General features: G+C 33.7%; 1 protein-coding gene across 6 annotated transcripts; it reads right to left on the bottom strand.

The window, feature by feature from the left end:
* Window positions 1-1,261: 1,261 nt before the first annotated feature.
* Window positions 1,262-27,769, bottom strand: LOC131958611 (vacuolar protein sorting-associated protein 18 homolog). Of its 6 annotated transcripts, none has more exons than XM_059323735.1 (30): window positions 27,631-27,769; window positions 25,290-25,423; window positions 24,814-24,887; window positions 24,428-24,537; window positions 23,718-23,866; window positions 23,466-23,550; window positions 21,047-21,126; window positions 20,717-20,817; window positions 20,291-20,379; window positions 20,097-20,201; window positions 17,830-17,911; window positions 16,332-16,418; window positions 16,084-16,141; window positions 14,859-14,962; window positions 14,459-14,519; window positions 14,310-14,374; window positions 13,089-13,224; window positions 12,636-12,788; window positions 11,967-12,060; window positions 11,795-11,868; window positions 11,153-11,308; window positions 10,751-10,891; window positions 9,123-9,254; window positions 7,364-7,448; window positions 6,103-6,230; window positions 5,777-5,898; window positions 5,341-5,458; window positions 4,648-4,779; window positions 4,077-4,135; window positions 1,262-1,650 (listed from the first exon to the last, which is right to left on the bottom strand). In XM_059323735.1, exons 2-30 carry the CDS (start codon window positions 25,368-25,370, stop codon window positions 1,587-1,589), a joined length of 2,925 nt encoding a protein of 974 aa, XP_059179718.1. In that variant the 5' UTR covers window positions 25,371-25,423; window positions 27,631-27,769; the 3' UTR covers window positions 1,262-1,586. The 6 variants fall into 6 exon arrangements, with proteins under 6 accessions (XP_059179718.1, XP_059179715.1, XP_059179716.1 ...); XM_059323732.1 differs by lacking the exon at window positions 27,631-27,769 and adding an exon at window positions 27,441-27,520; XM_059323733.1 differs by lacking the exon at window positions 27,631-27,769 and adding an exon at window positions 27,441-27,493 and having other exon boundaries at window positions 25,290-25,418.
* Window positions 27,770-27,781: the final 12 nt, after the last annotated feature.

Here is a 27,781-nt window from a genome sequence, read left to right as displayed (position 1 = left end):
TCAGACTTTTTCCTCCCCGGAGAGGGGTGGGGGTACTTAAAATTTTCGGGGGCGGGGGTAGAATTTTCGGGGAGGGGGCGGACACTGGAAAAAGTATATAATTATATTTCGTTGAATGGGACGGTAGACATGTTTTTTTGGGGGGTGGGGGGTAGGTTGGGGTGGGGGGGTGTGTGTGTTGTGCTTTTAGTTTAGAGAAAAGAGACAGCACTATTAGCCTAGCGCCCGTTGTATCCTTCCTCGAGACATGTTTTTTGGGGGGTGTTGTGTGTGGGGGGGGGGGGGGGTGGTTTTAGTTTAGAGAAAAGAGACAGCACTATCAGCCTAGCGCCCGTTGTATCCTTCCTCAACGAGACATGTTTTTTTGGGGGGTGGGGGGGTGGTGTGTGTGGGGGGGGGGGGGGGTGGTTTTATTTTAGAGAAAAGAGACAGCACTACCAGCCTAGCGCCCGTTATATCCTTCCTAAACGGGCCATTTTTCTCGTATATTAATAAAGGTATCTAATAGATAATAAAGTGACCTACGTTTTTCTTTATAGTTATTTAAATAGTAGTGTATTATTATATATTTAAAGAAAATAATTTATTTTCTACTTTTTAGTGCATTATTACATAAAAGATTGTTATTAAAACTTTTTATTTTTAAAATTTTTCTCTATTCTAAAACTAAAACAAAGTTAATTAATCATTTATTGAAATGGAGAGAGGCGCTTTTCTTCCTTATATTCCTCCCCGTGTGATGCTCTGGATCAAACAGAGTAGATGTGTTGAAAATTTAAAACAAAATTTTAATTTTAAAAATTATTTGCAGAGTTCTAATTTGAACAAAAACAAAATGATTCACATAAAAAGCTACAAATATCAACAATTTACAATGAGGTAGATATCATTAATTATTCATGTTTTACAAGATAAAATGATTGCAGACGACTCTTCATTTGGAAAATTTTCCAGTGTATATATTTTCAAGTTTACTATATGGTCATATGTAAGTTTACTTGAATATGAAACTTATTTTATATATTTTAAACTATATCTAAGAATTACTTTCTCAAAATATTTTAAACCATTGCCATTTGAACGATCAGTTAAATATTTTCATGTTAAAACAGATGTACAAATTAATACAGAATTAATGTTAGTTTTTTGTGTGGGTAGGTAGGTCTAGTTTCGAACTTTCTAAAGCTCACATTTCCTTCTCAACCTAGGGTAAATAGGAAATGATCTAATATTTTTGAAAATAGAATATTCAACGAACACATTAAAAATCTGAATTTCTTTTATTGATAATATTACAATAAAATAAAAATTATGTTATGCAGCAAAAAAGGGCACACGTCTTGAACATTTTTTTATAAAAGCCTAATCAAAGAAAGGACGTAAGTATAGAATACTGAAGAAAAGCCATTATAATACACATTAAGAGAAATTAACTTAATGATTATAATCACGTGCATCTGAACTATGTATCACGTGTACTAGTACCATATGACTTTTATTCTAGGATTTTCAAGCTACTTTGTCTAGGAACACTGCACCAGTAGGACAAATAGCTTGTCAATAAGAGAGAATTTAAAAAATATATCTCAGTCCCACTCAGCAGCAACCACAGCCCATTCATCATCTTCAACAAATAACTTGTCTACACATCTGTAGATAAAAATATGTGTCATTTAAAATGTGTGTGTGGGTGTGGCTAGAGTTGGGTCAAGTCTGATGTGTGTGTGTGTGGCCAGAGTTGGGACAAGTCTGATGTGTGTATGTGTGGGCAGAGTTGGGTCAAGTCTGATGTGTGTGTGTGTGGCCAGAGTTGGGTCAAGTCTGATGTGTGTATGTGTGGCTAGAGTTAGGTCAAGTCTGATGTGTGTGTGTGTGTGTGGCCAGAGTTGGGTCAAGTCTGATGTGTGTGTGGCCAGAGTTGGGTCAAGTCTGATGTGTGTATGTGTGTGTGGCCAGAGTTGGGTCAAGTCTGATGTGTGTGTGGCCAGAGTTGGGTCAAGTCTGATGTGTGTGTGTGTGTGTGTGGCCAGAGTTGGGTCAAGTCTGATGTGTGTGTGGCCAGAGTTGGGTCAAGTCTGATGTGTGTGTGGCTAGAGTTGGGTCATGTCTGATGTGTGTGTGTGCGTGTGTGGCCAGAGTTGGGTCAAGTCTGATGTGTGTGTGGCCAGAGTTGGGTCAAGTCTGATGTGTGTATGTGTGGCCAGAGTTGGGTCAAGTCTGATGTGTGTGTGGCCAGAGTTGGGACAAGTCTGATGTGTGTATGTGTGGCCAGAGTTGGGTCAAGTCTGATGTGTGTGTGGCCAGAGTTGGGTCAAGTCTGATGTGTGTGTGTGGCCAGAGTTGGGTCAAGTCTGATGTGTGTGTGGCTAGAGTTGGGTCAAGTCTGATGTGTGTGTGTGTGGCCAGAGTTGGGACAAGTCTGATGTGTGTATGTGTGGCCAGAGTTGGGTCAAGTCTGATGTGTGTGTGTGTGGCCAGAGTTGGGACAAGTCTGATGTGTGTGTCTGTGGCTAGAGTTGGGTCAACTCTGATGTGTGTGTGTGTGTGGCCAGAGATGGGACAAGTCTGATGTGTGTATGTGTGGCCAGAGTTTGGTCAAGTCTGATATGTGGCCAGAGTTGGGTCAAGTCTGGTGTGTGGATGTGCTACTAATTGTCTGTATCGCCGTCCGTATACTTGTGTCGCTTGTCTGGTCGAATAATAGTACTTGTTGTGTTTATGAGGCTAGCGGTCAGACCTTTCGGGGTTCAGAGGTCAAGCCAGCCCGTGTCTTCCGTGCACAAATTGTGATGGTGGTCTGCCAAGAAGCTCTATTTTTGTAGAGCTGATTGGCAGATGTGGTTACACGTCTGACTTGATGCATGGAAGGCAAGGCGATTTGGTGCCGTGTGGAATGGTAGGTTCGGAACCCGTCGGGTCTGTCTGTTCTGTCTTTACTTGGACTATATTCTGTACCTTTGTCTGCCCTTGGCGTTGAAATATCACTTTATGTTTATATTGCTATTTCAGTTACAACGCCTGCTTCCACCCTTCACCATGTGTGTGTGTGTGTGGCTAGAGTTGGGTCAAGTCTGATGTGTGTGTGCGTGTGTGGCCAGAGTTGGGTCAAGTCTGATGTGTGTGTGTGGCTAGAGTTGGGTCAAGTCTGATGTGTGTGTGTGGCTAGAGTTGGGTCATGTCTGATGTGTGTGTGCGTGTGTGGCCAGAGTTGGGTCAAGTCTGATGTGTGTGTGTGGCTAGAGTTGGGTCAAGTCTGATGTGTGTGTGTGGCCAGAGTTGGGTCAAGTCTGATGTGTGTGTGCGTGGCTAGAGTTGGGTCAAGTCTGATGTGTGTGTGGCTAGAGTTGGGTCAAGTCTGATGTGTGTATGTGTGGCTAGACTTGGGTCAAGTCTGATGTGTGTGTGGCTAGAGTTGGGTCAAGTCTGATGTGTGTGTGTGGCCAGAGTTGGGTCAAGTCTGATGTGTGTGTGCGTGTGTGGCTAGAGTTGGGTCAAGTCTGATGTGTGTGTGGCTAGAGTTGGGTTGTCTGTTGTGTGTGTGTGTGTGTGGCTAGAGTTGGGTCAAGTCTGATGTGTGTGTGTTTCTAGAGTTGGGTTGTCTGTTGTGTGTGTGTGTGTGTGTGGCTAGAGTTGGGTCAAGTCTGATGTGTGTGTGTGTGGCCAGAGTTGGGTCAAGTCTGATGTGTGTGTGTGGCTAGAGTTGGGTCAAGTCTGATGTGTGTGTGGTTAGAGTTGGGTCAAGTCTGATGTGTGTGTGGCTAGAGTTGGGTCAAGTCTGACGTGTGTGTGGCTAGAGTTGGGTCAAGTCTGATGTGTGTGTGTGTGTGTGTGGCTAGAGTTGGGTCAAGTCTGACGTGTGTGTGGCTAGAGTTAGGTCAAGTCTGATGTGTGTGTGGCTAGAGTTGGGTCAAGTCTGACGTGTGTGTGGCTAGAGTTGGGTCAAGTCTGATGTGTGTGTGTGTGTGTGGCTAGAGTTGGGTCAAGTCTGACGTGTGTGTGGCTAGAGTTGGATCCAGTTGGTCAAATTCAATGAGATATTTAAAAATGAATATCTATGCTGAATAAACTAACTTTACCTGATCATGAAATCTCCACAAAGAATACATTCTGATGCCACTAATTCATCTAGTTTTGCCTTTTAAAGAAACACATTTAAAATATTAAATGACATTACTGGTTTTACGTTTAAGAAAAAAATGCGCTCTTTTCTAACAAATGTTTTTCTCTTAAATAAGATTTACTTAACATTTTCTAATAAAGAATTTTTAAAGATGTATTAAGCTGACTTTAAAAGCTGGTATTTTATTTTCTACAATACAGTGTGTGTTACACTGTAAAAAAAAAATCACTGCTGTAGTAGATCTTTTTATGTTTTACAAAACCACATAAAAGTTTTTTTTAAAAGCAGGATTTTGCCCCCCCCCTCCCCCCCGCCCACATTGTGGGATCTGGCAGAGTATTGTTCTACCCATAAATGATAAGATTTGTAAGTAAAGCAACAAAATGTGTCTGTATAAAAAGTGTGTCTGTAGGGATGGATGAAGACAATATGACTTATGATGTTAAATATTTAGTAGTCACTGCAAGTCAATGTAATAAACAATAGTATTTCCAATTAGAAACTAATTAATTTGTAGAGAGGCTCACCTTGACATCAATATCCTTAATACCTGCTGGTGGAGACTGAATTTTTTGAATGTTACTAATTTCTCCTTCAGCAAGTTTTCTTTGTAAACTCTCCACCTGACTTCTCTGAGAGGAAGGTAAACTTGGTAGCACCTAAGATTAAAAGACATTATAAAAGACTGCTTTTCTTTTTAATGAAAGAGTGAAAAGTGATTTTTCTATTAAGTGGTGTATCAGTTTTTGTAGTATCCCATTGTGTTGTACTAAAATTTACATAAAAATGTTCTATAATTAAATATGGGTTACAAATAGTGAGCAAAAAAAAAAAGTCAAAATTTGAATTATGTATTGTGTGCATGATCTGAATTATGTTGTAAAATAATGTAGGTCAACATTAAATTTTATAAACATAATAAACATTTTTAACAACATATATTTAATCTACTTGTGTTTAAGACAATTGAAAATATCATAAATAAATATTACTTTCATGCTTTGCAATTCATAAACAGTTTTATTTTAGATTCCAATCATCTTAAATTTCTGTCTAAATCATCCCAAAATTAATATTTGACATTTGAATGTCTGACTATGAAAAATAAAATGTCTTTAAATTTTTCACTTTCCAGAAGGTGTTTCAAGTATTGGTTTGTTCAGATTGTACTGCGCCAGATCAAATGTAGCAAACTAAAACCATAAACTTTTAATCATTACCTCAGAGATGAGACAGTCCATATGAAATTTATGATTACATGGGAAGAGGTAAAATGCTCTGGACATCAGAGGGTAGTTACAGGCTGAACATTTATCTTCAGCTTTAACAAAGGCATATCTAAACAAGATGGGTAACATTTTAATAAAGGTACATCTAACTAAAATAAAGAACACTTTAACAAAGGCATATCTCATCAAAAACTATGGTATTCAGCAGATAATGATATTTGTAATAAATACACTTAGCAAATAGTGCTGTTTTCCTAGTGATTCAATAACCAGACAATGTATTAATCTTTGACATAAATGACATAAAGTAAAAGACAATAATAAATGGCTTTGCTTATAATAATTTTACAATCTGCACAATAAAAACTGCCCAGTTTAGAGTCCAAGAATTAGTGTCTAGAAACAATGTCTGATGATAAAATCTTACTTATTTCTAAAACTTTGAATTTCTTTTCTAATTTCCTCAGCACTTTGTGTAGCCTCTTTCATTTCTTCTTTTAGACTGTCTATGTGTCTGTTATAATCTTGGAGAGAAGTGATAATGGCATCCTAGAAACAAAAAAAGTAATAAAAAAAGAACTGTCTTAAGGAAAATTAAGAAACACACATATTTATATGCACTTATATATGTACATGAGGAGTCCACTTGCAAAACCTGCCTAGTCACTTTAGATTGATTGACATTTAATTAAAATGACTATAATTAATAGACATCTTAATGCTATTAAACTCAAGAAAAGGTTTCTGAAGTACCTTAAAATGATCAATAGTTACAAAATCAGGAAAGAAGGGCAATATGTCTTCTATTTTTAGTCGATCACATTCATGTAAAAACTCCATGGCTCTCTTAATATCCTTTTCTTCTTCAACTACATGGCGAGCTATAAAAAAAAAAAAAATCTATGCAGTTGGTTTGTTTTAGCAGCAGAGTTTCTTCCAAGCATCTCTTCAGGAGGGCACTACCCCCCCCCCCCCCCCACAAGAAAGTCTATCCCCTCCTGTACAAAACGGAATTTATTTAGAAAATATATACTTTTAAGTGTCGCCCCCCCCCCCCCCTGCCCCAAAGAAAAGTCTGGAAGAAACACTGTCTAGCAGGGGCCAGAATTTTCAGTCATCCTTATGTAACAGTAAGGGTTGAGATTTCCAGTGGAAGATAAGTTAATGACAAAACCTCTTATTTTTTGAGTAAACACAGATTTAAAAAAAAAAAACAACTTATAATATGTTGCTTTCTGAGAATATGAAATAGTTATAAAATTTTGAAGTAAGGTGAAGAACCACTTCTTGTTAACTGAAATCACTCAAAAGTTAATACATATGAAATTATGTCCACCTAAGTGAAATGCTGTTCAAAGTTAAAAATACAGTAAAATATTACTTCTGCTAACTGGAAAATGCTGAAATGAAATGGTACTCAAGTTTGAGAAACTGGCAATAAAGAAATTTCCACATCCGCTAAATGGAAATTGTTCAAACATTGATAGATACCTGCTATGAAGGGCGCTCAACTACTAGAATGAAGACTGCTAGAGTCCACTAGCCCCGTTGGGTAATTGACACACATTATGAAAAGTAAAGGCCCTTGGGCATAGTGCTGACAGCACCATCTTATTATATACTAAAGTCAGGAAACATGAACTCTATTTCACCTGCCCTATGGATTTTTACTGACACAGGACAGTGTAAAATATTGAGATTTTGATTTTTTGCACAACGATACTTCCCCCTTAACTCTGTATATGAGGAAGTAAAAAAGGAGGAGGGGTAGTATATTGCCATGAACATATCTTATGCAAAAGTGATTACATCCACCACATAAACAAGTGTCAAACATAACAATAGAGTAAAGCCTGTCAAGAAAAAGTTTTTTGTTCCTTTAGTGAGAACTTGCTTTACATTTTGAAATTACTTCATTTCAAAAATTACATTTATCTGAATTAACTCTACAATACAGCATCACCTTACAATACAATGTTTTTAATTAAATCTTCAAATGAACAAATGCAATTACCAATTCTCAGCCAAAGTTTCTTACGCATGTCTCTGTCTTCTTCTTCAGGCTTGTCAGCTTGCTGCTTGGCCAACTCCACATCAACCTATAAAGTCAGTAACATGTCAAGCAATGATGTGACCATAAACTTTTAAAAACTTAACTACTAATGATAAGACACAGATGACATTAGTAACCATTTTGATAAGTTTTGGCAAAATATAAAAATTATAAAAACAATAAAATGTGTTGATATGTGGCAGTGAGCTAAGTTACACATTGCTATCCAAACTAATGCTAGAACACTGTTATACAAGAGTTGTGTGATTAACCATTAGATGGGCATTATAAAAAAAACTAGGAGTTAATAGAGCAGTTAACTTACTTAAAGTACATTTGACAATTTCTGATTAATTTAACAGTTAACATTTACTTTCAGTGGAGATACTATTGAAATTGTTACTAATTATTCAATTTTTAGAAATTATAAAGTACAAGTTGTTTTAACAAGCTTTCATGTAAGCCATTTCCAGTGAAAATGCAAGTATATTTAATTTTCCGTCTTATTAACTTTTCAATTAAATGTCAAAATTAATTTTAAAATATCTTAAGTCATTAACAAAAGGGGAGAGAAACCAGTTGTGAACACTAATGTGAGCTGGTTAGAGGCAAGTAACTAGGTGCAAATCATTCACATGCTTGTGTAGAGTAAGGGAATATTTGCAACATCAAGCCAATTTAGTATAAAGCAATCTGTTTTTGTCATGATGGGTTTCAACAAGTATTTAAATGCATTTAAAATAAAAAAAATACACATACATTTTCTTCAGCTTTGATATTTAAACAAAAGCATTTGTCACAAAATGTACCAAAACGATTTCTAGAGCTATTTTTTGGATCACAAAGGTGCAATTAATCTGTTCCAGCCCCCAAAATGCCACCCCAGTTGTTTTTTATAAGTGTTGTTTTAAATAAGAAAAGTTTATTTATGCATGAAAAATATTGTTTAACAACATAATATTGGATAATGCAAAGAAATACACTAATTTTATAAGTGTATCTACTTTGAAAATTAGCTGAAGAGCTTATTGAAGATGTTGATGGAGGTGTTGGCCCGGTGCTAAGCTCTTTTGGTCACTTGAATTCACTTACTCGTTACACTTATAATGTTACACTTTATCCCTAAACTTAACAGAACTTAAACTTCACCAAAAATAACCTCTATTGTACAGAATAATGTTTTGTTACTTTAACTTAATTTTTGTCACTACTTTTCTCTTCACTAGTCTTTGCTTTTGTCCCCACACTTTCCCCACTTTCCCACGCAGGTTGTTAAACTAAACCCATCTAAGGAGGTTTGGTTTTTCCTCCCTTTCAGAATTTTTCAGAAAAGAAGTTAGTGTCATTAAATAGTACTGTTGCACAATCAGTTGCAACTTTTCGGTTGTTTCTATTCTGGTGATTCTTATCTCAAATTTTACTCATATGTCAAAGCTAATTTTATCTCAAACAATAACTCGTATCTCAAAAATCAAATATATCAGGGCACTCATATGTTGAGGTATCACATTATATCTAAAGAAATCATTCAAAATATATGTTGATTTTCTTATCTTTAATGCATTTAAAAAGAGTGCTGTAACAGTTTTTGTTCTTTTGTGCAATAAAGCTCATGTTGTTTTTAACTGTAAGCAAAATTTGCCTGAAATACTGGTATTTGTCAAATGTGTAAAGCAAAAAAAAGCACATGTCAGTGAAAAAAGATTTATACACTACTCACAGACAGGGCCATATCAACAGCTTCTTCATACAATCCCATCAATGAATAAATATGTACACAAGCCTTTTTATGATCAAACTCAGCACAAAGCCTTAGTGCATACTTGACATCATATCTGATACTTTCTGGATCCTAATCAATAAACAGTGCACATTTAAAAATGAGTAAATATGTAAAATTCATGTAATATGTGGGTGGGAAAAATGATATGATACAAAGTAAATGTTCATCAAATTTCAAAGGCACAACAAATTAAGGCGCAAGGGTCATCCATTTATGATGTCCAAAAATAGAATATAATGTGTAAGTGTACTACTTCTGAATGCTGATAGTGATTAGTGATTTATTATGTTCTAAAAAATGCTCCATCTTCTTCTTCATTCTTAATTTTAGTGCTGGAAGTGATCCCCTCCAACACAATTAAGTATACGTGTCAACTGGTTATGCGCCATTGAGTCCGATTCCAGCCTGCTTTTCTTTTTGGATTTGCTTCCATAGCCTTTGTCCAACCAAGAACACACAAGGCAGGAGATGTTTAATTTTGGAGATGTCTCTCCTAGAAGAGTGGCTGTCACCAGCTGTCGTGCCTCATCTGCCTGAGGGTCCTAACGCGAGACTTTTCAGTTTAGCAACAATGAGCTTTACAAACCTTTACTTTAGCAAAGCATTATCAAAAAGTTAACACTTATGCACCAATAACAGGCCATTGATCCACTTTTATTATTGATGTTAGTATCCTATTGTTAGAATGATCATTCATTCCATAATAAAAGATCTTTAACATACTATTAAAAATGCCACAATAAACATTATTTAATAAACATTATAAAAGAAAAGTCCTCAGAATATTCTTTTAAAAAATATTGTGTTCAATTTTTAAATATTTCTAAGATTCATACTTGCAATGTGAAAAGAACAAAGTGCCAAAATAAATAAACCGAGAGTGATCTCCCCTAAACTTTCTCGAATATTTTTATATAACACTACGGGGGATGGCAACTCAGGATATAGACATGATTTTTAATCCATTTTTAAATACTTGAAATTTGACAGAAGGCAGAGAGTTAGATCTTTTACTTACATGTGAAATTTCATTTATCTATCTGAAACAGTACTCAAGTAATAGGCTTTTGAAAAATTGAAAGTAGAATAAGTTCCACTTCCGGTTACCGGAAATCGCTGAAAAGTTGATATAGAACTACAAATTTGATATAATACTTATATATGAAATTTCATCAACCTAGCTGTAACGGTACTCAAGTTATCATGTTCACAGACACACACACATACAGACATACTGACAAAATTGCAAAACTATGTTTTTCCGACTCAGGGAGGTGTAAAACGTCGAGATGTGTGAAAATCTTGTGTTTTTTGAGTGCACAATTACAATATTTCCTCTACTCTTCGTATACAAGAAAGTAAAAAAGGGACATTTTCTCATTTTTTTGCCCCATTGTATTATTTAGAAATTTTTTAGTTTAGTGAAACGAGCATCAATGCATTTTTAAAATTTGCTTGAGGCCGACATATCTGTAATGTACTAGTATATGGATTTAACTGTTTGGACATCTTTATGAATCAGAAATAAAGATTTGTGTGGACAAAATAAATGGAAGACTCCTTACTTCTCCCTGTTGTTGTAGGTACAACATCAAATGGTCATCCTTGAACATGGCATATAGAGACAGCAAATAATTATGGATGGCCAAGTCTTTATTATCCAACTTTTGAACACAAAATTCTAGGTAACGAATAGCTTCATTTCCCTAGAAGAAAAAGCAATTGAAGATAGTGAAATGAAAAGATAATTCTGAAAGAAATGCTCAACAATTGCAAGTAGAATAAAAATTATCACTCAGACATATAGTTAAGGAAAATAACACTAGGGTAAATATATTTTACCAGCTCACTATATAAACAGTGTACTAAGTCTTCTATTTAAATTGGAATAGTTTAAACAGTACCAACTAAGAGATAACTCCAGTACTTAATGTAAAGGAAAGTAAAATTAAAAGAACATTGCTCACTTGCTCACTGAACCTTTTATGGTCATATTGCACTAGAGCAGGTATTAGTTTTTTAGGGTCTAGTTGTTTCCCTTGTTTGATCCAAGCTTCAACAGTTTCTTTAGGAACATACTGCATCAATAAGGGACTGAACTTGTAATAAAGTTCAACATCAGACTGTAAAAATGTTTTTACAAAATTAGCATCAGATTGTAAAAGAAAGTTTTACAAGATTAGTCACCATAAGACTGTAAACTATGGTTAACATTAAACTGGGAAAAAAAATTATAATATTAAGTAAAAATGTGAACACTGTCAGCCTGAAGTTATTTTTGGATGACCTTAGCTTGTATATAACTTTACTCTCAGCTCCCTCAGAGATTATTTTGCCAGCCACATACACAGATCTCTATTAACAGTCACTGATTAGAAAAATATTTTATTCAAAGTCTAACTTGCAAGTCCATTTCTAAATATCTTGACTTAAATTTGAGTAGATGTGTACAGTTTATCAGACTCATAATAATTCTAATAAACTTATGAATTTCTAAAAATTCTAGATGGAAGTTTTAAAGCCATTGGGCTCAACCAGCTTGACTAGGAAGTGACTGACTGGAAAAGTATGTTTCCAGGGACTGTAAGTGTTAAAAAATTTAATTCTACCTGTTTAGTTAACACTTCCAGAGCTCCTTTGTAATTTTCATGTTGAATATGGTGGCCAATCACACGTTCAAAGTCTGTTTAAAAAAACCCCAGATATTATACAAGTTGAACTGTATAGGAAATATGAAACTATTAAATTTATTATATTAGTAGCTGATAATTAAATACTGACCTTTCATGAGAACAGCAAAGAAAACTAAATCTTCTACATCACCATGGCTGGCAATTAAATCATAGACAACACTACGATTGTTACTAACACATTCCTAGGGAGTTTACAAAACTTTGTCTTAAAAAAAGCTGGTAAAAATATTATTATCAAAAATTAAAATATAGAATTATCTACAGATTAATTTACAATTTGTACTATTACATTATACAAACTATAAAAAGAACAATGTTTTTTAACATTTTTCTCCTAAAAGACAACTTAAAATAGGAAAAGAAATGACCATTTTGTATAAATAAGATAATCAATAATTGAGTAGAGACTTTTTAGTTCTAGCTGGAGAGAACAAGAGATAAATATTGCTGAGCAAGAATTTTTACAAAATTGAGAACAAAATTGATTCATGATCAAAGATTATACTTTTAAAAGAAAGACATCTTTAGAAATTATTATAAAGCATCATTAAAAACACACATAGATGTCTATATAGGTGAAACAATAATAACCATATGCATGAGAATAGCAGGCTTAATTTTTCAATTTCAAATAGAAAGTTGCAGGTAGCTAACACAAATACTTATTGCATCACACAACCTTTCAGTCTTACTCAAGCAATTGCTGTGCAATTCTTTAGCTAGAAATTCAAATTTAGTTATATAATTTAAAGCCTACTTTCACTTTTGACTGTCCAAGAAATTTCCTAAAGTCTTCTTGTATCATTTCATACTGTGGGGTCTCATCTTGACCTTGTTCTTTTAACTGGCCTAACTGATTTAGATAGAGTTCTATCATCCAAGTGACCAGCATAGTCATCTGAGTCTTGTCCTAAAAATGGTTAATGTTTAATAAATCCAATTATAGGCATAGAGAATGCACTTTGCGCTATACAAAACCATCATCAAAAATGAATGTCTCAAAATCCAAAACTACTACTGGAAAAAAGTATTAAAGGTACACACTCAAAATTTGTCTGAAAGGGGGTGAAATTTAAAGTGATACTATACAATATTATAAGCTACAGTTGCTGAAATGAACTATACTGTTTAGAGTTATTTGATTAATTACTTGATGAACATTAAAATAAAGGCAATATGAAAAATAAAACCAATCAGGTAGAATACAAACCTGTGGTCTTAAGACAGAGAGCTTCTGCTGGACAAACATTTTAAGAGCATCTTTTTGGGGGAGCCTTATCAACTTGAGTGCTATCTCTTCAAATGAGTTCTGGGTTCGTGCAAACATTGCTGCACTCTCTTCGTATCTTTAAATAGAATAACTCTAGTCCAGTTATTTAACAGTTAAGATACTTTCTTTAATATATTATTTTCAAAATTTTCAAGCTACAAATTAGAATTTTAAGTTTAGTACATAATTATTGGTTTCAGCATAAAAAAAAAGTAAAACAAATATAAGGTACAAATAAGACTTAGTATTAGATGTCTGCTTACATATAGGTCTATATTTTAGAATATCTATTTATGATTTTGAAACTAATTTAAAAAATGTAGATGTGTTGAATAAAATAAAGTTTGAGTAATGTTATTGCAACTTGTCTCCAGTTTAGTTACACTAATAAGTGGTTCACAAACTATTTGAATTTTTTGGTTTGTGAATTTTCAAGCTGCAGTTAAATCATATTTTCACCCTATATTGCTATTGCAGTTGTATGTATTCTGGTCTGTGCCAACTGGTGCTTGAGTCAATGGGTTATCCATGTTTCTGTTTGCAGCAATGCTTCCTGACATGTCCATAAATGTAACCATAAATGTGCAGTCCATCAGAAGTTTGCCCATATAAGGAGGAAAGGGGGGCAGGAAGAAGCCAGTTGACATGTAGCACACTCTCAGTTTGAGTTCAGTGCATGAACTTTAATGTATTCTTTGAAGCTCCCTAAATATTTAACAAAGTCAAAAAATTTGCGCGCAAGTCAAGAGAGTGTGATGTTATAAATTTCAACTTCACAATGTGACCAGTGGTACCAATATGACCGTCTGGATGTATCCAACATACACTCGACCGGCAGCAGTAGGATAAATGTATTTATGGTTATATGTTAAGCGCAAAATCAGTGTGTTGCATTTTAGCCACAGTCTGCATTTTATTTTTTGTTCACTCCTTAATATTTGTTCTGTTATTATGTTTTTGCAATAGCTTTCACATATTTTCTGCTTAACACATAGGTGATCAATAACACAAAAATACTGACGTGATATGCACGTTGTAATTTAACTCCTATACTTTTAATGATACTGACCTCTTAAAAAATGTTTGGCTACAAAATAAAAATATCAGTTTGCAACAAAGAATTGGTTACATAAAAGTTTATAAAAATGAGTCTTCACTTACTTGCCATTGCTAAATAGGTATTCAGCTTGTTTAGTTAAAACTTTGTCTAAATGCATTAAGTTATCCTGCAATGACAAGTAAAAAAATTTTTAATGGGCTAAAACTAAACCAATGGTGAAAGTCAATTCTATTGGAAAAGTTGTACATACCTTGCAAAATTCTTTGGCTAAGTCAAATTCATTCTTTTCTAAATACATTTGCCACACATCCCTGTATGATAATATATATATATATAGGCCTATATATATATATATATATATATATATATATATATATATATATATATATATAGGCCTATATATATATATATATATATATATATATATATATATATATATATATATATATATATATATACATACATATATATAAATATAATATATAAATAACATACATACCTAAATGGTGGATTACATAATGAAATGTTAACCAGTGTTGTGGAGTTTATAATGAAAATTGAAGGAGCTGGAGCAAGAATTTAAAATATGACTACAGACACTTTGGAACACGTCACTGTAAAAAGTAATTACCAAAACATTCTTTATTTACCTGTCCTCCTTAGTAACTTTATATTTAAATACAGAATTCGCTGTGTAGGTCCAAATAGTTCCACGAATTGCATCTTTACAAATACCCAACAGTTTTCCAACTCTCTAGATGAGAATTTCCACATTGATAAATACATGATAAAATCACAAAAATGTATATGTATAAAGAATGTATGATTGTCTGTCTGCGTGTATGTGTGTCTTTTAAACAATACAACACATTTCATCAAATCGCACAGAAACTTCAGGAGGTTAAGAGAATACTCCAGGGAAAGTTTCTGCCATTAGCAGCCGAAGTGCTCAAAATTGGGAGTACCCCTTGCATCAGTGGTGGTCCCAGAACACCCTGGACTCCCCATGACCACTATGGCGCTTTTGTTTTGAGCACCTTACACTAGGGATTCAGTAGGGTACTTGCACCAATGACTAAATCAAACGAGGCTCATCCACTGGCGCTCTGGCAGTAATGTATCAGGTGGTATCCATGTACTCCTACAATGCCCCATTACGACAATTCAAGAGGTTTTTCAAATTAAAATAAAACATGTTTCAATAAAAATTCACAATGTAAATTGAATGTTATAACAAATGTCCTTGAAATTAGTTTTTTCTAATATCATTACAACGCATGCTAGTAATGACATAAAACAATGAAAATATTAGTTACACTAATAACAGTAGCAGTGGTTAATGGCTTAAGGAACCACAAAAACACATGATCCAGTTACACATACACAAAAATATTTTTACAAAAAAAAAAAAACAACAGCAAAAAACATTTCGCTCATCATTCAACTAATTTAATCTATAATGATCTAATTTTTTTCTCTTATTTGCACTAAATGATTGCTGAAAAAGTGAGTTAGTTAGACCTAGTAATCATTTCCTTGTGTTATCTGACTTGGCTCATCTTCTCTCCCAATCACTAACAAAGAGAACTGTCTCATCCATGTCTTATCTTTTAAGGCTGGACATAGTCCCATGTCTTTTTTTTTTTAAATGGACATAGACTACTAGATTTTTGTGTCAGAAACTGGACCCAGGAGAAGAAACTTACACACAATATTTTTGGACCTAATTTTTTTGGTGTCAATATGTAAGAGAAAATAGAGGAAGGTAGAAACAGGATGAAATTAGGAATAGTCAAAGTTCTACTGATATGCAGAAGAAAAAAGCTGCCCAAGTACTGGAACAAAAAATTTAGTAATTGATTGTAAACAACTTACATCAGGATACTGGTCATCAAAAACCAATTCCTCGTTTAAAAAACATATGGCCTTCATGCTGTAAAAATACACAACAAAACAAATAGTTAACCTTGACCACGAGTTGGAAAATCTTCAGGTAACGTGGAATTACATTTTATTTGTCAATAAGAGGTACGTAATATATCAAAGACAAAGAGGTCAATATAATTTCATACACCCACTGGTTGGGTTATAAAGAAGTATGAGTAAGTTTTATTATGTCTGACCTTTCTTGATAAAGGACCAACATGTGGAATTCTGTAAGAACCATGGAGGTAGGTGTTGTTTTTTTATCTTCTTCATTTTTTCTATAACTGTTCAAATAAAAGAAACACACAGTACAAAACATATGGCAGTGATAAGGTTCCTAAGACTACAAATAAAAATAGTGGGGAATATCTTTACACAGTATTAAAAAAAATTAATAATACTTTACTTTTGAACATTTAGTTCATATCCCAAATTACCCATTGATAAAATATCAAAATCTTATAACTCCAGGCAGTTTTGGTTTGCAATAATGGGACATTTTGTTTAACTGTAGATTTTGGTGAGCTTCTTTACTACTTTAAATGAGGCATAGCCACAGCAACATGTTGATGAAAGAATCCACTAGGAGTACCTCTGTACTCAGGATATTCCATTACATCAATGTAAAATTGATTCAGTAACAAAACAGGTTTTGTTTGCAAGGAAAAACTTATTATATTGCTATTGCTTCACTCACAGATTAACAGTAGGATAAGTAAATAAAAAACAAATTGGGCAATACACTTAAAATAATTACTACAAGCAATACTCAAGATCAGTTAATATTTAATAATTCCCCGGATTTTTCCTAGTCTCTGTTTTTTTCTATTGGGAATTTGAGAGAACTTTTCATCTGCATTTTAAAACGTGTTGTTGATCCATCTCGTTAGAAGTTTTCATCTATGTCACTGGTTAGTTTGCTACAAAGTTCTTCATGGTATATATATAAATACATTATTTTTTATATGATGTGGTGGTTTTCCAGGTCTCTATTCCTTAAAGTAAGACTGGAAGATTTTTATTTGTATCTTGATTGTTAACTTTGTTGAAAGCTCACTTTGCCTGTCATGATTTCTATTTCTACCTCAGTCCCTAAACAATACTGACAAGGTAGATACAATTTTTCAAGTCTCCTAGTGCTTGCTACATTTATTTTCCCCTCTATCTTAATGTATATCTGTATGGTTTTCTCTTCCATTTGTTATGGTGTGTGAAAACAGGGGCAGCCAAATCCCGGTCTTCTAGGTTAAGACAGATTTATAATCAGGTTAAGTGAAAAGTACTCATTGAATAAGCAATTCCACAATCAATACATCCACTTCCCAAGTTTAATTAGATTTTTTGACCATTTGGTGAGAGGGCAGGGTGAATGCCAGGCCAAGAAAATTACAGGGTAGTTAATTGTTTTTTGTATGTGTATAGTATGTGTTTTGTTTCGTGGCTGAGGAATGGGTGTCAGGTAGGAGAATTGTGTAGTTTGGCAGTTTGAATGAGGATGTACAAGAGTAGGGGTAGTTAGGGTTATAGTTGTTTGGCAGATAGATTTTACATGTATTTTCATATTTCACTCTATATTTCTTTAATATATTTCTGTCACTTATGCTGAATTAGACATGTAGAAACTTTTCTTAATCCTATTAACAACATTAATTTAACAACCAACATTGTCACTGGAAATACCATCATAATAGTTACCTCATTAGTTTAGCATTAGAAAGTATTGAACTAGGTCCAGCTGTTCCTTTCATATTTATATCACCATAGTAAACACCAGGACCTGAATACAAACCAGAGTTTAGTTTTCAACACAAACCAATTGTCTTTTCACACACAAATAAGCTGTGTTGTGATTAATATAGTCTTAATGGTATGTATAAATGGTTCACAGAGCAAAACACACATAAATATGCAACAACTACAAGCACAACAGACATTATTTATCATGGAGACCAAAAAATAAAAGTGGAGAGCAAGATGCTTAAAAACACAATTTAGAAAACACCTCACAACTATTTGTATCTTGGGCCACTGCTTATAATCTTTGCATGTATGCTTCCTTTAAAAATAAACAGAGATTGATCTCCCCTAAACTTTCTTGAATATTCATAATAATACACAACACTACGGGGAATGGCAACTAGGGATATAGACATGATTTTTAATCCATACGGACAAAATTGCAAAACTATGTTTTTCCGACTCAGGGAGATTTAAAACGTTGAGATTTTTTTTTTGCACGATTACAATACTTTCTGTATACTTTGTATAAGAGAAAGTAAAAAATCCATTAAGTAGTAATTATTAGAAAAGCAGAATGAGGAATTATGTACTTCCTACTACTCAAAAGAAGGAACGGAGTGACCTAGCGGTAGAGAGCTAATCTGTCTTGAGTTCGAATCCGGGTTCAAGTTAATAGACCATCCCTGAGTCCACCCAGCTCTGATGGGTACATAATTCAGGGAAAGTAAAGGTGGCTGGGCATAGTGCTGACCACACTATCCCTTCATTTGCCGAGGTCACAGATACAGATGAACTCTACTTCACTTGCCCCATAGACGGTCAGGTTTGGAAGGGGAACTTTTTTACTTGTCTGATTTATGACATGTTTTATAAGGATTGAATGACCATGATTGTTATGATGCATGTTCTAAGTGTAGATCGGTGCGAGTGAATGTTGGTGCGAAAGGTATGTTAAAGCATGGAATGATGTGTATAGTGACAGTGACAATTTTGTGTAGAGGCTGGTTGCTGGATAGTGTGTGTGAGGGAGTCTTCTCTTGGCGAAAAAATGTATGTGAGTCAAGTATGATAATAAATCTAAGAACAGGCCCAGGCAAAATGAGATATGATACTGTGCAGGTGCTCAGTGAGTGGCTATTAAGGTCAGCCTGAGTTGTAATTTATGGCTGGAGATGACTTAATTAAATGTAACACCTGGCGGGGCCGAAGTTCTTACGGTGGACTCTATATCAGGGGACGGACAGTAGTGACACAGTGCAGAGTGAGTAGACTAACAGGGATGTCTTTTGTGAGCTGGTCTGTAGACTTAGACTAGAATTGACCGTTAGGGACAAGTAGGGTAGCCACTTTAACTTCTTATTTTAGTATTTTTCTTATTGTGTTAGATATGACAGTTCTGATGTTTGGTGATGCACTTATATCGTGGCATTAAAGTGTAGAAATAGATGCTAATTGTGTTTATTCATTATAAGTTCTTGTTCACGAACACCCCACCTAGTTCTAAAGGACAAGGGAAGGGGGACGTAACAACTGTTTGGAAGAAATGTTTGGTAGACATGAGTGAAATTTAGGTTAGTTTGCAATTTACCACCCATAACAGATGATTGAATGTTAACCACAAGGCATGAAGTTATATAAAAGTTTGTAAGGAAGTAAATGTAAAGTAACTTCTAACCAATGTCTAAAACTCAAAACAAGAGATCCACAAAATGATGCTAAAAAGCTTCAAACAAGGTGACTATTTTGCAACTGTTTAAAACCACACAAAAAAAAAACCACTGCTTAATTACATAATTAAATCAAAGATGAATAAGCTGTAAAACATGTAACAATGGGATGAGGTTATATTTCACATTAGCTGGCTTTATGAATAGTAACTAGATGAAATAATGTCAATTAATGATAAATAAATTTTTAATTTGAGTTTTGATTTAAGCCTAATCTTTTTTGGGTGACCTGCCATTACCAAAATTATTTATTGGCTTGGGGTGCTGATACCTAATTGGCAGAGAACTGTGATTTAAAACTAAAAGAATATTTCTTACTACTGAATACAGCCAATCTATCCCTATAGTGTTAAAAATGGAAAGCAGTAAAGCGATTTTATGATCTACTATGTTGTAAAACTTGTACTATGATTTCAATAAGGAAATAGCAAAATTTCAAATTTATTATGTAATTATAAGGTAAGAATGTTGTAATGTTACGAAATTTTTGTTTACCAGCCATCCATGAAAACTTGGTTGCCTGTTGCCTAAACTTAGGGAAAAAGAGATGAAGTTCACTGTACCCAAAATCCCCTGGCAGTTCAATAAACTGTGGGTGCTCTAAAATCAAACATAAATTATATCAAATTAATAGTACACACAAACACACTAATATACAAAAAATTACAAGGAAGTCATAACAATGTTACCTGTTCCTGATTCATATTGTTGGAATAATGAAAAGAACATAGGAGGTTCAGCAGATTGTGATACTTGACCAATGAACTGATAGAGCCGGCTGCAGATTATATAAAAATGTATTCTTTATGTAATACAGCTGGGCTATGTAGATATTCAACTGGATGAATGCCAAATTTATAACAAGCAATTTCAAGAGCAAAATTTATGTTTATAAAATTCTCAAATATTAGTTACATTTTTAGTATGTTTCCTAAAGGCTACAAAAAAAGGACTTTCTTTATGATTTTCAAATAAAATGTGTACATAAAAACAAAAGGCTCCCAGAATGGATTGCTGTTCATTCTATGAGTATAAGGTAACATTGTACTGAAATGGAATGATTATGCTGTTCCTGGAATTATGTAAAACAGACACTGTTAAGTTATCCAGCTTACCCTGGTGTAGTTGCAAGAATATAATACTTGTAAAAATTCATATCGCTTGATGGCATGCGATCAAATTCCAAACCTGTTACCTTTCCATGAAGAGTGAATAGCTGCAAAAAAAAAAATCATTTTAATACAACAATTTTGAAAATTCCAATTTAATGGCTTTGAAAATTATGAAAAATATAAACATGCATTTTTCTTCTAAATGTGAACTCACAAACAGTGCACATCTAATCTACTAAACTTAGTTTTTAAAATGTGACTGTATTCTTTATTACACTATTTTAAATGTATTATTCAATGTGAGGTATTGAAAACTTTTCAAGCTAGACACACCTGTTTCAGGTACTGATCCATACTTCCTTGAAAGAATCTGTTGTCTTCATATGCAGATAATTCACATTCGAAAATGAGACCTAGAAAACAGGATAATTTCCATCAAAGAAATTAAAATCTATTCTCTTTGGCATAAGTGATAATGTAAAACTGACATAATCATTGAGGAGGAAATACAACAGGTACTAGGATGATAGTGTTTCTTTTTTTATTTCTAATCCAAAACAAATATCTATACATCAACCGTAAGGGGTAAGGCTCCGGTAAAAAAAAACTTTTTTAATACTCGTTAGAAAACAGTTATTTCTTTACAGCTTTATTAAGATACATCCGCATATGCATTTCCACTAAAAAAATTGGCGGAAAAATCTTGGTTACTATGGCAATGGCGGCCATCTTGAAAAATTAACCCCTTCGTAGGTTTTCCAACATTCATAAAATATTACATTTTAAGCCAAATAAACAATTCATATTTTCCTTCCATATTCTGGGGCACTCAGCTAAAAATTTTAAGTGCATATCTTCAAACTAATTTTTTATGAATTTTCAAATTGTGGGTCCATTAAAAACACTAGTTTTAATGCCCCAAAATTAAGTGTTTTGAATGGAATGCAACCCAAAATGGAACTGTATCCTGAACTGTTAATTTAACCCGCCAAGGAAACTGAACAAGAAATGGTAGTTTGACTGTAAGTACTAATTTAACCAGAACGGGATATTTGAACCGAAATTTGAACCTGAAAAAAGGAAACGGAAATTTATCCAGAAATTATCATTTTATCTGGAAGCAGAAATTTTACAGAAACAACCGGCAAACTAAAGTTAACTGGAAAAGAAAATTCAACCGAAATGGGAACCTTTTTAGGAACTAAATTTAACCAAGAACAGAACTTTATCCCGAACCTGCATTTTAACCTGATCGACAAATAATAACCTAAATAAGTAACCTAAATATATATTTTATTGTTGATGTATTTTTATGTATATCAACATCTATTTCTAATTTTAGACAAATAATGTAGGCATTTTATTATCTTGTGTCTCTGTTATCAATGATATAATTGGTATTGTGCATCCTTTTTGACATTCTATTTTAAATTCCAGTTTTTATTCTACAATTAAAGACATCATAAATAGTTTAAAACTTTTAGTAAGTTTGTTTTATAGTGATATTTTCCTAATTGTTCGTGTAACGTGATTATTTTTGCCAGTGTTTCTTATATTTTCTTAAGAGTGTTTTTGTCACACAAAATGGTGCAAATTTTGAGAAAAAGCATTAGTTTACAGGTTGCATAATTTTATGTAGAAAAACACATTAAATTTCCACTTTTTTCTAAGGCAGGCGGTTACATCTCTGATGAAATAATTTGTTTTACAAGTAGCAAATTTCTTAAACAATTTACAGTATTTCATTTTCAAGGTTTCTTTTAAACATAAGTTTAAAAACCATATGTTAAATTGTGTAACCAAATAATTATTTTGTGTCAAACCCTAAATGATGTAAATTGAATATTTAAATAACAATGCTTTTTGAATGTGTAGGTTTAATAAAAGTTAAAGTAATATAAAGAAATATAATTGACAGGGCATTTCTGTTCTCTGTACATTTCTGTTTCACATTTATAATAGTCCTTCAAATTAATTCACCTTTTCTTTGGCAATACAAAATAGAATAATAATAAAAATAAATTAAATCCCTAGCTCAGTGAAAAAGGGAAATAAGTTACATCTTTGCTATCCTAAAAAGCCATGCTCATATAGTGAAGTAGCCTATATTCCACATCCTAGCCACTGTCTGTAGATGACGACATGTTAATTAGCCAAATTTTACCCACCAACCCATATCGTCATTAATAGCCAAAGTCATAACACAAATGTCTTAAGAAAGTTTGGTCCTCAACCACTCTTTACAATAAACAATTTTTATTCATGCAACGCCTGACTAGCTTTATGAAACATAATGGGTAAAATTGAGCGATAGCGTCCTTGCACGATCACTAGTAACACATTCACAGGTCACAGTTAGTTTATACTTCGTAAACTAACAATTAAAAAAAAAAAATCAGTTGGCAGAAAAATGTCGGTTTTGTTTTCAGCCGAAACTTTCTGATATTTTTTGCCAGAAATATTTTCTGAAATGGAAAAAGCGGATTTCTAGAAAAAAGAGGTAAAGTTGCATCTTTGCTGCATTCAAATAAAATAAAGTTTAAATTTTCAATATAGTCAGCATATTTTTCTCAACAAAGCTATGTATGTTTAAGTTCAACACCTATTGCTGAATATACTGATCTCATAGTCTATGGAAAAATTTCGACAGATAAACAGATAGAGAAGTGAGCACATGGGCTTTTATATATTAGGATGTTATTTCAGATTACTTAGCATTTCTTTTGGAAATAATAAACCATCTTTTTGTTACCTTTGCTTGTTCCCAGTAAAATAGCACTAGTTGTGTTATCATTTGCATTTTGCCAATTCCATCCGACTGATTCTATGAGATGTCCCTGAAAAATATTCTTAAAATTAATTGTATGAAATTTTCAATGATGAGGATGTAGATGAGTATAAACCCTTAAACTCAGAAACAGAACTTTCTTCAAAAGTTTTTTTTTAAATGTTATTAAGGAAAAGAATTATACAAGACAAAAAATGTCTGCAAAGCTTTCCTTACTTTTAACTTCACAATTGGTTTTGGTTTCTTCCAATTTCTAGAAAGATAATAATTGTCTTGTGAACTCATAGACACAATAAGATGACGTCCAGTGGGATCCAAAAAAATTTTGTGAACCTTATCTTCCACAGCTCGAGGCAGTTCCACTTCTATGAAATAAGAAAATTTTTATCAATCAGCATCTTTTCCCATTCATTCCCAAGACGTTTGGAGCAGATGAAGTAGAGTTCATCTGGTTTAATGACATGATTGTTTTGTAGTCAGCACTATGCCCAGCCGCCTTTGTTTCCTTAGCTTGAGTCAGGGAACCATTAGAGCTAGATAGACTAAGGAACGACAATACATAATTTTTAACTAATTATTCTTTTTCTAAAAGTAGTTATATGGATCATATAATGAGCATAACATTATTTATGTGTGACGCAATAAAGAAAATTATCACAAAATTACAATCAAATAAAACTATTGGTTTACAGAAAGTAAAGAAAAACTAACAATTGATCAAAGAAGCTAAAAAATGTAAAAAATTTAACTAGCTAAAACAAATGAAAGGAGTGTTCTATGTATCATGCTTCAACTATATAAGATCTAAATCTGGAGACACAACAAAAAGTACGAGCTTCAAAATCAATTATTTACAGTATGACATGGTGTGGTCGTTGACCAAATCATTTGTATTTGTTTAGAAATCAACACTTGTTTTATCTCACCATCTGGCTGGTCTGGGTGTTCCAAATCAAGGCGAAGTAATGTGTTACTACTCATTGCTATTACAAGAAAATTATTTGCCACCACCAAGTCAGTAATTGGGTCAGGGGGTCTGAAAATACAACACAGAAAAAATATTGTGTAATTAAATAAGCATTCTCTTCAATAGGTATTTTTTTAAAGTATGTAAAATTTCTGCATCCTGATAATATTTAAATAACACTAACCATGCAAATGTCACAAACGTTTGAGTAAGTAATTTTATAAAAGTTGAAAAAAAATTGCTAAAACGAGAGAAGATTAGTTTGTGTACCGGCGAGATGGTGGTACACAAACTAATTTTCTCTTGAAAATCTAATCTACTTAGAAAATGAAAAGCTGAGCATACTTAAAATTGACTTTCTTCTTATTAAAAATAGGTACGTCAGCATCTAATCGAGCATCTATGAATCCAGGACCAATCTGAAAGCAATAATCTTTAATTAGGCCAAATTGTCTAGTATAATCACTCATAGTAGTTATTTATTATGGCAGAATACAAATGAACTGCCGGGTATATGCTGATTACTAAACACACATGTTATGGTCCTTTACAGATAGGTTTTTCACAGAGGCCAGTGCAGGGCCTGGCTGGGACGGCTAACACTATCTAAAAAATATAAAAGTATTAAAAAAATAGTAAACATTTCTATAGCCAGATTGCACTCTCCCTTACTGTTATATAACAATATAAATGGAAGTTTAGGGGAGATCACCCCCGCTTTGTTTACTCATAAAAGTAAAGAAAAGAAAATGCTGGCACCTGGATCTATTTTCTGTCTTATATCAATACATTATAATTATTACAAGATACAAGAAACTAACCACATCTCCAGGAACTTGATTTGGTCTCCTTATTGATGCTTTGTTAGATTCTTCTTCATACTGGTCTAAAATTGAGGCCATTGTTTGGTAGAATCACTTTTATTCTACACTCTCTACACTACCTTAAGCCTTAACTAGCAAAAATAAAATAACACAATACATGTTCAATAAATTTAAAGGTATTAAATATCAAAGCTAAACATAACAATTAAGTATACTAACTCAAAATGTAAAACATTAACAAAATTAAATTAAATGCAAGTAATAAAAGTCAATTTTGGTTTTACACCGTTCATCTGATAGCCATGAGACTTTGGGGAGTTGATTAGAACACTACCTGGAAGGGTTCTGCAAAAAAATATTTTTTTAATTTCGCAAGGGCAGCGCCACGGGAGGGTGCGATTTTTCTCTACGTGGTATTTAAAAATAATAAAAGTGAATTGCAGTGACACTGTTCACACAATCGCCATGAAACTTTGGGAAGTTGCTAAGAATATTTCTGGGGAGGTTTCTGCTGGAAAAAAATTCAAATTCGCAGGGTCGCGCCCCAATAGGGCGCAATTTGTTTTTTTTCTATATACGGTATCTAAAACTAAAAGTCGATTGCGGTTTTACACCGTTCATTCAATCGCCATCAAACTTTGGGGAGTTATTTAGAACACTCCAGGGAAGGGTTCTGTAAAAAAAATTTTTTTATCTTCGCAAGGGCGGCGCCACGGGATGGTGCGATTTTTCTCTATATACGGTATATGAAAATAAAAGACGATTGCGGTTCGTCACAGTTTATCAGAGTGCCATAAAACTTTAGGTTTCTGGGGTGGTAGGGGAATCTAATTTTGCATGGGCGGCCCACCGGCAGAATGCGATTTGGCACCCTGGTCTTTCCGGTGAGCACTATGGCGACTATCTTCGGTCTAAACAGTGTGATTGACAATGGATAGGATGGGGCGTTACAAACTCTCACTAAATTGAATCAGGCATGCGATTTGGCTACAAACAAATATCTCAGTTTCAGCCCCCAAAGGCTCACGTGGGCCACTGGGGGCTATGTAATACGTTTTATTTTCATAATCAGACAAATTAACCATGGTTAGATTATTAACTGGGATGTTTCTTTTTGTCTGTAAAAAAATCCAAACAATTTCGTCCCTTTTTGAATAATGCAATTAGCATTTATTTTTAGACAATCCAATCAGACATTGAGATTTAGCATGTAATAATAGACAATTAGTAACGCTAACATATTGCATCAGTCACACTGATATTTAAAACACGTCAAATAATTTTTTTCGTGTTAAAGAAAAAATCCTGTTCATCTGTGTCACTTTAGCGCAGTACGCAATCTGCATCATCGTTAACAGGATGCTATTTGGCACGATGGCGCCTGTTAGTTTTAAGGAACTAGGGGCCTTAAGCGGCGCCTATGCGGTAGTGTAAATTTTACTTTATCTACTAGATCTATCTTACGTCTTAAAGTTATCATCTAGACTTCTAGCAGCTAGAGTAAGGGGGGAATTTTTATACCAGTGTCTGATAATAGAATCTTCTTTAAAAAGGGGGTGTTAGGTTACTGAAAGTTACTAAATACACACACATGGCTGGCTAATGTCAATGCTAACCCTGTCCCTAACCCTAGCCTTAACTCTAGTAATACATACATTATTTATTACATACGCCTAACTCTAATTTCTAACCAAAAAAATATAATTAGTAGAGATTACAATACTAACAACCCAACACACTTATTTTAAGGAAGAGTCTATTTTTTTTTATATTAATAGGCCTATATTAAATTATTATCGAACATTGGTATCTAAAATTATCCTGAGTACTACTAGCTAGCCCTAGTCAGTTCAAGCCTAGTTTTAGATTATCTAGATCTCGATCTAGACTCTCTAGACTAGTCTAGACGGTAGTCTAGACCACTCTAGAGTTAGAGTCTAAGTCTAGCTAGACAGAGTCTAAACTCTAATTCTAAGTCAAAGATCTAGATCTAGGCCTATATCTAGATTTCAGATTTAGTAGAGTTAACTAGAATCTAGATCTATCTTAATTTAAACGTGCGGCCTAATAAATAGCGGGTCGTTTGAAACCGTCATTAATAATTTTGACACAAGCTTGCGGTAGCATCTTTTTTTAATTTTTTTTTACTTCAGTCGATAAAAAATAAATAAATATGGGAGTCCATTTTGAATAAGTCACATGACCAAGAAAAGTTGAACCAAGATCGGTTAGACAAAGTTAGTACTTGAACTCGTAGGCCTAATCAATGTTTCTCTCTGGGCTTAGGCCTATTGTTTTAAAAATCATGGGATAAGGCCTGCACGCAAATAACATTTACTTAGATCTAGATCACCCTGACAATAATATGAAATCAAGAGAATTAAAATGCCACCAAATAAACTGTAGGCCGTAGGACTATGGGGCTAAAATTATTTTATGCGAACATTCTGATAAATGAAGACATTCGTAAAATGCCAATATTTCGATAT

Source organism: Physella acuta, unplaced genomic scaffold (assembly GCF_028476545.2).
Source record: "Physella acuta isolate Inbredline_101_S28 unplaced genomic scaffold, ASM2847654v3 ptg001344l, whole genome shotgun sequence".
NCBI lineage: Eukaryota > Metazoa > Mollusca > Gastropoda > Physidae > Physella > Physella acuta.
Note: the sequence above shows the minus strand (reverse complement) of the source record. Positions and strands in the feature narration are given on the sequence as shown.

Excerpts from the sequence above, each read along its gene's own strand:
- LOC131958611 (XM_059323735.1), bottom strand. The coding sequence starts at position 25,370 with ATGGCCTCAATTTTAGACCAGTATGAAGAAGAATCTAACAAAGCATCA. Across the intron at positions 14,963-16,083 it reads TTGATGACCAGTATCCTGAT|AGAGTTGGAAAACTGTTGGG; the intron begins GTAAGTTGTTTA and ends ATTCTCATCTAG. Across the intron at positions 14,375-14,458 it reads TAGCCAAAGAATTTTGCAAG|GATAACTTAATGCATTTAGA; the intron begins GTATGTACAACT and ends TTGTCATTGCAG.